This window comes from Zingiber officinale, chromosome 5A, assembly GCF_018446385.1.
Source record: "Zingiber officinale cultivar Zhangliang chromosome 5A, Zo_v1.1, whole genome shotgun sequence".
Taxonomy (NCBI): domain Eukaryota; kingdom Viridiplantae; phylum Streptophyta; class Magnoliopsida; order Zingiberales; family Zingiberaceae; genus Zingiber; species Zingiber officinale.
In genome coordinates, this window is record NC_055994.1 from 85,081,213 (window position 1) to 85,090,079 (window position 8,867).

An 8,867-nucleotide genomic window follows, 5' to 3' on the forward strand; every position below is an offset into this window, starting at 1 on the left:
CATCCAAAGTGTAGGCTAATTTTAAAGAGGTTACTCTTCCGGATGGAACAATAAAGGCTGAATGTATTTATTGTAAACACCGGCTCACAATTAATAAGACTAGTGTTACATCCCATTTTTTGAGGCACCTCAAGGGTTGCATGAGGAAGCAGATTAGTGATAAAGGTCAAAAAAAATATTAATGTCACTACAACTATTGTTGAATCAGAAACTGCCAATGCTATCCAGAATTTTAAGTATGATCATGAGAAAATTAGGGAGATTCTTTCTCACATGATCATTGTTCATGGGCTACCATTTCTTTTCTCTGAATATGAAATGCTAAATTTATTGATGAGGACCGCAACTCCATATTATCAGAAGATTAGTCGTGCTACTGTGAAAAAAGATTGTACAACTTCTTATGAAATTGAGAAGAAAAAAGTTATGGAATCATTAAAAGATGTGAATAGGGTTAGTGTGACTACTGATTTATGGAAGTCAGATCAGAAGGTTTCATATATGATTGTCACTTGTCACTATGTGGACTCTAGTTGGAATTTGCAAAAGCGGAATTTAAGTTTTTTAGATATTCCTCCACCTCATAATGGTGTTTCCATTTGTGATGTGTTAAATAAGTGCTTGGTTAAATGGAGAATTGAGAATAAGATATGGTCAATTATAGTTGATAATGCTAGCTATAATGATGTAGCTGTGAGGATGTTGAAGGATAACGTCTCCTATAAAAATAATTTTCCTCTTGCTGGTAAATTATTTCATGTAAGATGTTGTGCACACATCTTGAATCTTTTGGTGCAAGATGGGTTATCTGAGATTCAAGATATTATTTTCAATGTGCATGAAAGTGTGAAACATATACCTGCCTCAGAGACTCATGTTAATATATTTAGTGAAATTTCAAACCAATTGAAACAATCTTCGAAGAAACTTGTTTTGGATTGTTGCACGAGGTGGAATGCCACATTTTGTATGCTATCGACTGCTTTAGAGTTCAAAGATGTTTTCCCTAGATATGCAGCAAGGGATGCAACTTATACTTTTTTGCCAAGCGAGGAGGATTGGAAGAAGGTTAGTGTTGTTTGTTCATTTTTTGAGGAATTTAATGAAATAACTCATCTTATTTTGGGAAGTGAATATCCTACTTCTAACTTGTTCCTTACTGAACTTTACACCATTAAAAAGTTGTTAAATGAAGCAAGTGCAGATGAAGGAAGTTTCATAGTAGAAATGATTAACAAGATGAAGACTAAATTTGATAAATATTGGTGTGATAACAACTTATTGATCTCTATAGTAGCAGTTTTAGATCCAAGGAACAAGATGAAGTTGATTGAATGGTGTTTTCCGGAGATATATTCAGTTGGTGATGCAATTGAGCACATTTCTATGGTTTGTGAGACATTACACATTTTGTATAATGAGTATGTTGAAGCTCATAAAACTAGTGTTGACAGTAGCAATGTTCAAAGTGAAACTCAAAGAGAAAGTTCTATTGGTAGGAGTAATTTAAATGGAAGAGGAAGAGGTAAAGTAATAGCACAATTTTCTAGTTACATAAAGAACATTAACCGTGTTGAGCAAGTAAAATTTGAACTAGAAGTGTATTTGGATGAAGGGTGTGTTATTTGTGAAGATGAAACTGACTTTGATGCATTGTCATGGTGGAGAATTAACAACTTAAAATTTAGGATCTTATCAAAAATGGCTTGCGATGTATTATCAATTCCGATAACTACAGTTTCTTCTGAATTGGCTTTTAGTGCCGGTGGTAGGGTAATTGATCCTCATCATGGCTCTTTGGCAACAAATATAGTCCAAATGTTGCTCTGTGCATCGATTGGTTGCGTGCTTATTATGGAATCAAGAAAAAAAATCAAAGGTACTCATATAAACATCATATTTAATTACTTTTTGACTTGCTGCTATATTCTACATATTGTTTTGTTCCTATCTAAGTTTTTGATGCTATGTATTTGTATGGAAAAGGAAAAGCTAGAGATTAAAGAGATTCAATTGACTTAAATGCTGTCATTATTGTCACCTGTCAAGAGGTATTGACAAAGCCTTCATTTATCTTTGATTTTCCTATCTAGTTTGATGTAACACATTGACAATTTGTTCACTTATCCTTTTAAAATTTTTCTTATCATTCAAATATGTTGTATTTAACTATTTTAACCTTTGACTATTTGGCAGCAAGAAGATAAAAAGAAGGCTGATTAAAAACCATGCCAATTGAGTTAAGTGATGAAACTTCAATTGAACTTTGTTAATTTCTTTGCTTATTGATGTAATTTTCATGTAGTGTTAAGAACTATTAAGTGTTAAGGATTTATAATGCATGTGCTGACAGGTTAAGTTGTTTAATTCTATGTTAGTTGGGTTCGTGTGGCTATGAATGTGTTGACAGGTTAAGTTGTTTAATTCTATGTTAGTTGGGTTCGTGTGGCTATGAATGTGTTGACAGGTTAAGTTGTTTAATTTTATGTTAGTTGGGTTCGTGTGGCTATGCATGTGTTGACAGGTTAAGTTGTTTAATTTTATGTTTGTTGGGGTTGTGTGGCTTGCATGTTATGTATTCGTTTCTACGGGTAATTTTCAATTACTGCAATTGATTTTCATGTATTGTAGGTGATTTTAACGAGCTCGATTTCGAGCTCGATTATGTGCATAACAAGCTCGAGCGCGATTATGTGCCTAACGAGCTTGAGCTCAATTATGTGCCTAATGAGCTCGAGACTAACGAGCTCAAGCTCGAGCCTAACGAGCTTGTTTAATGTTAACGAGTCATGCTTGAACTAAGCTCGTTTAGCTTTTAAACGAACTATTTTTGAGCTGAGCTCGAGCCGTTTGCGGGCTCTTTAATTTCATTATGAACCGAACTTGAGCTTAAGAATTAAAGTTCGAATCGAACTCGAGCCAAGCTCGATCTTAGAGAAAAGTTAAACGAACCAAACTCGAGTCTCATATTGTTCGGCTCGATTATACCCCTATGTCCAGCTACACAATCTCTGTTAATTGACCATCTTCTTTGTGTATTCCCATAATAATCTTGCACGAATTTAGTCACTCTAAGTTGTTTATGCATCATGAATAATATTTCACCGGAATCTGATATTATATGGCTCATTGTGTATTCAGGAATATTTTGTTGGCATAATCGACCTTCAAGATTTTAATGTCAGACAAATATGTTTAAGTATGGAGCTTGATTTAGGGAAGTTCTAGTTATAGGCTAGGCAAGGGAAGTCCTAGTTGGAGGCTAAGCAAGAGAAATCTTGGTATATCATGGAAGCCAGGTGGATAGGTTTGGAGGACCTGATCCCTGGGTAGCCGAATACTGAGGGAAATCTCGGTATCTCGTAAAAGCCAGGTGGATAGGTCTGGAGGACCTGATCCCTGGGTAGTCGAATACTGAGTCTTGATGAGTGAAGCCAAGTGGTGAAAAACCTAGGGGGAGATAACCTTAGGTAACGAGAAGTCTTGAAGGAGTGAACTCCAAGCAAGGTTGATCGTATGGTTTCCGATCGACCATGCGTGGTCGACCAGACGAGCGGATCTCGGTAAATCTAGGTTTAGGTTTACCATTGTATTTTGCATTATTATTGTTGTTGACTAATATAATATTGCAGGAAAGGTCTTAGTGGATCAGACAATCAGACACTGAGCAGGCAAAGTCCAAATATGTCTGGAGGACCATGTTTGGCAAGTAAGTTGAGGTAAACAACTGGAGGAGCGACAATGAGGTCGGGTTCTCGAAAGGAAAAACCTTAGGTCGCTGATCCAACTGAAGAAATCAGAAAGGTTTTCAAGTTGAGATTAAGACAGTTCTACTGTCTTTTATATTACTCATGCATTATAATATTATTGTGCTAACATCTGTTTTACAGGATGTTTTGTCTAACACTGTTTTGTAGGTCCGACTTGATCGGTCGACCGAACCAGTGAATAGGTTGACCGAACAAGGAGAGATCAAAGCAGTGATCAGATCAGACCAGAATAGACCGAGTCCGATCAAGTCTTGATCGGTCGACCGATAAGTAAGATCGGTCGACCAAACCATGATGACTCAGCACAGGCCAGCTCATCAGCATCGATCAGAAGCAAAAGGAAAAAGAGCTGATCGGTCGACTGAATCCATGGATTGGTCGACCGAACCAATCAACATTAAAACACCATTAAATGAGGATCTTGGCAAATCTCGACGAACAGGGAAGGAGTTTGTTCGGTCGATTGAAAAGAGGGATCGGTCGGCCGAACCCTTAATGACCAGTTAATGCAAAGGATTGAGCCAACGTCAGACTCTAGCCAGGAAGGAAGGGAGCTGGTTCAGTTGACCGAACAAAGGGATCGGTCGATCGAACCTCAAAGATACTTATAAAAAGGGGCTTGAGATCTGAGGCTGGACAATACTATTTTCTGATCATCAAAAAGCTCATCTCTGCAAGCGGACCGTGCTACAAGTTCTCTACGACTCTTCAAGTTACTCTGTCCGGAAGTACCGCCCGAGCTTCAACCTTCACTTACAATTGTCGGTATAATTTATTTGTATTGCACTTAAATTCATATAAGATAGTAGGATTGTTACTATCTTATATCTTTGTATCTATACGATCTGCTCCTTTCCGAAGATTTCAGAAAGAAGCGTTATAGTGGATTGCTCATTGGTGCAATCAAGGATCGCGGACCTTCGAGTAGGAGTTGACCTAGACTCCGAACGAAGTAAACGAACTAGTCTTTCATTTTACTTTCCGCTGCACGACTTTGGTTTCTAAAAGTAAAAGTAAAAAATTTTAAAAGCGCGATATTCACCCTCCCTCTATCGCATTCATCCGATCTAACATATTTTTTCTGTGCTAGTTTGATCAGGATCTTAAGATGTTTTGGAACAAATGAAGAATTTAGTGTGAAAAAGTGGAGAATAGATATGATATGGAATGCAAATAACCATTGCCCACCTTTGGGCGGGCTTGATTCCATGCCACTAAAAGCGAAATCTCTGTTTCAAATATCTCCCTATAAAAAATTGGATCAGGGAATGAACCATTTATGATTATAATCGGGTCATAGTTACGATTCGATCGTAATTGATTGTAATCTTTTCATGGGTTCACAGTCCATTAAGTTATAATTTAGATCGGAACGGATAACTGGAGGTCGCCAACGGTGAAAAATATTTTCTCCAAATATCTCTATTGAGATGCTCTAATTAAATATTTCACCAATTAAATATTTATAGATCACACCTATTAAATAACTCACACTCAAATATCTCTAATTTCGTAATCAAATATTTCAAAAAAATAATATTTAGAGTCATCTAATCATTTTATTAATTTATATCTAATTTTATATTTAAAAAAAATTAATTATATTTTTTAATTCATCAATTTAATATATTTCATCGATTATTTATCTATAATACTTTTCACATATAATATAATATAATAATTATTTAATATAATTATTTTAATTTTAATATTTTATTTAAAAAAAAGTAATACAAGACGTTGATTGAATTTTTCAAAAAAAAAAGTTTTTATTATTTTTTTCGTCAAAACGTGGATTAATAGTTTAATACCAAAGCGAAAGAGTTTATAAAACAAAAATAAAAACAAAAAAACAAAAAAACGTACCGTTGCCCACCCAAGGGTTGGCCCGGTTGCCATACAAAAGAGAAATCACGCGCAAGTTAATTTTGACCTCTCGCTGCCTTCCGCTAGGTTTTTCTTCATCCGATCGGACCCTGCCGAGCGAGTTACCGTAGATGTATAACGGGATAGGGCTCCAGACGCCGAGGGGTTCCGGCACGAATGGATACATCCAGACAAGCAAGTTCTTCGTCAGACCACGCCCGTCCACTGCCCGCCCCGACGCCGCCATCTCCGGATCCAAGCCGGAAGGTGCCGTCCGGAAGCCCAACAAGGAAATCCTAGAACATGACCGCAAGCGGAAGGTTCGATTGAAGCTTTTGATCCTACAAGAAACCCTGACAGATCAGGGGTACACTGAGGCCGAGATCGCCGAGAAGCTCGCGGAAGCGAAGAAGACGCTTGAGGCCGAGTTCGCGGCCGCTGCTTCGCAGGATGGTGGAAGCGGAGATGGTCGGAGGGATCGCCCTCCCCTCCCGAATAAGAGGTTTTTATCTCGTGCCTTCTTGTCCATTATTGGATTTTCGTCTGACTTTGGTTGTCGATAAGTTTCTACATGCCTAACCTAATTAGCGTTTTTCTTAGACAGCGCTCCGTTCGTGCAATATGTTAATATTATGTCTATTTCTTGAGATTTTTCAGTTATGGAATCAGTGACATATCATGCATGTACTAGTGCAAAATCTTGGCTAAGAATGAATGAATTAGTTTTTGTCTGTCTCAGTCTGCTTAACTTGATTATGCGTGTTTACTTCATTGGAAATAAGATAGATAAAAAAGAAAATCAAAATGATGAATTCGTCAATTTCTCTATTTGACATGAAGAGAAGAAAGGAATTTACTTTCATCAAATTCTTTTTTTTTTTTTCAATTTTGTTTCATCCAATTCTTTCATCTAATTAGGCCAAATGGCCAATGCAAATAGATCTTCTGTTTGAATTTTTTATTCTATTTTTTTTTAAGTGTCTTTATAATTATGTTTGCTAAACGTGCTTCACAATCATCTTTTTGTTTTCTGTCGACTTCTTTAAAACTTAGTTTAACTTCACACCAAACTGTAAACTAAACCATTTGCAGAAGCCATGAAGTTGCATTTTTTATTAAAATGAAATTGATCAAACGTGCTTCACAATCATCTTCTTGTTTTCTGTTGACTTCTTTAAAACTTAGTTTAACTTCACACCAAACTGTAAACTAAACCATTTGCAGAAGCCATGAAGTTGCATTTTTTATTAAAATGAAATTGATCAGAGGATGTGTACCTTTGCGGTATACTTCCTATTAGATTTTGTGATTGTGGATCAAAGAACACACTGAAGTTATCTATATTCAGAAATTGGATTTATGCATTTATTTGCTTGCAGTCAGAAATGGCTGGAAGTAGGTTAGTGCTAATTTTGTGATTGCAACTTCATGTGAAAATTTTGTCATGTCCATTTCCTTTGATGATTGCGAGTTTAATTATTTTATTGTGTTTTTATTTGCATGTTAAAGTTATGATTTCATAATAGTTTTTTATTAAAAAAAATCTGTTTATATATATATATATATATATAAATTTGTCTGTTTTACCTGATAGAATGTTTGGGATTTTATTTTGTAAAATTCATTCACTACATATTAAATCACAAGAGCACATTGTGCTATAGATGTCGGACATGAGGATCAAACCAATGATCGATGAGTCCATTCACAGATGCACTAACTGTCCATTCACAGTTTTATTTGAATTCACATCTCTCAAAACAATGATTGAACTTGTTGTTATGTCCAAGTCTCTTCCTCAATGTTCTACTTGCTTATTTGGAAGCTTAATTTTTTTACAATGTCACTTGGAAGTTGCAAAAGTGACCTTGCATGTGAGCTATAAAAAAAAAAAAATCTACTTGTCAATACATTTGAAGCAACAGTAACTAAGGATGCTTTTTAGGCAAACAGATCGATGCAACTTGTCCACCTGCTACAAGTTGTTTGCCAAAAAGTCAACCAAACCCGGCATCTTGGATGTGTTAATATAACAATTTTTTTAAATGTCCATAATAAGGAAGAAAATTAATGATGCCGTGTCTTTGTTATTTCAAAGTGTTTGTTGCTAAGACTGATTGCTTTATTTTATCGGAAGTAATCATTGCCAGATAATGTAACATTGTTGTGTAATAGGTTTGCGGGTACTCAGTCTCATCAGATTGCTGCTCGAAAGGAGAAACAAATGGAAACAATGAGAGCAGCTCTTGGCATTAAAGATGAACAGCAAGAACAAAAAATGCTGGATGAGGAAGACTTGGAGCCTGGTGAATTCATTGATGATAAACCTCAACAAGAGAAAAAAGATATGATTTCTGATGAACATCAAGATAAAAATCAAGATAGGAAGTCAGTGAATAAAATAGAAAAACAGATGGGTGAAGCAAAGAACGAAAGTAGGATATCTAGAATTGATAAGTCAAAGCACAGAATAAAGTATTATGCCAAGGGAAAATATGATGATGATTCTGACAGTGAAATCAGCAAAAGTATTGATGAACAGAAAACGAAGCATCGAAGAAGTAAGCGACAGAAGTCAATGGATGCTATCAAGAAATGGGAGAAGCAAAAACAAAATCATAATAACGAAACTAATTATTCTGACTCAGATGGTGATTCTTCTTCTGGTAACTTTGGTCGGAAACAGATAGCAAAGCACAAGAAGAAACTCAAGGGTCATGCCACAGGCAGATTCAGAAGATGAATCTCACAAAATTAAATCTGTTCGAGGATGGACAGGAACACAGACATGATTCAGATGAAGAACATCATTTGAACCAAAAGCAGCACAAAATAGATCGGGAAAGAGCTAACAATCATGCTTCTACTATTGTGAACATAAAGAAAGAAGACTTGAGCAACAAACAGCATGAAAGAAAAAGTAAAAGGCATGACTCTCACTTAGAAGATGATAGTGATCTAAAAAAGAGCAGTAGATTGGAGAAGGGGAAATTTTGTTGCAACGGACACTCTTTTACAGCCAATACAAGCAAGGATTTGAAATTTTTGATAATAAAAGGTAGTTACAGGCGCTTGGCAGTCAACCGACTGCCTATTGCCTAGGTGGTGGATAGGAGCCTAGATAATCAACATTAAAATATTATTAAAATTGGATCATTATACTCATGTTGCAGACTAAGCAATCTGTTGTCAATATGCATTTATCAATCAAAATTATTTTTCAGGCAATCA

The 8,867-nt window shown here is 35.9% G+C and overlaps 2 protein-coding genes across 2 annotated transcripts; both read left to right on the plus strand.

Moving 5' to 3' along the window:
* Positions 1-273: 273 nt before the first annotated feature.
* On the plus strand, positions 274-2,777 carry LOC121979725 (zinc finger BED domain-containing protein RICESLEEPER 2-like). Its single transcript, XM_042531707.1, has 2 exons — positions 274-1,879; positions 2,632-2,777. The coding sequence occupies exons 1-2, from the start codon at positions 274-276 to the stop codon at positions 2,775-2,777; spliced, it is 1,752 nt and encodes a 583-aa protein (XP_042387641.1).
* A 2,929-nt stretch (positions 2,778-5,706) lies between these two features.
* On the plus strand, positions 5,707-8,867 carry LOC121980824 (pre-mRNA-splicing factor CWC21-like). The gene is made up of 2 exons (XM_042533053.1): positions 5,707-6,138; positions 7,812-8,867. Exons 1-2 carry the CDS (start codon positions 5,768-5,770, stop codon positions 8,377-8,379), a joined length of 939 nt encoding a protein of 312 aa, XP_042388987.1. The 5' UTR covers positions 5,707-5,767; the 3' UTR covers positions 8,380-8,867.

What these genes read in the sequence shown, in the direction of transcription:
- LOC121979725 (XM_042531707.1), top strand. Translation starts at nt 274, where the DNA reads ATGATCATTGTTCATGGGCTACCATTTCTTTTCTCTGAATATGAAATG. An exon ending in ATCAAGAAAAAAAATCAAAG is followed by an intron (nt 1,880 to 2,631) that starts GTACTCATATAA and finishes CATGTATTGTAG; the next exon opens with GTGATTTTAACGAGCTCGAT.
- LOC121980824 (XM_042533053.1), top strand. Translation starts at nt 5,768, where the DNA reads ATGTATAACGGGATAGGGCTCCAGACGCCGAGGGGTTCCGGCACGAAT. An exon ending in CCTCCCCTCCCGAATAAGAG is followed by an intron (nt 6,139 to 7,811) that starts GTTTTTATCTCG and finishes GTTGTGTAATAG; the next exon opens with GTTTGCGGGTACTCAGTCTC.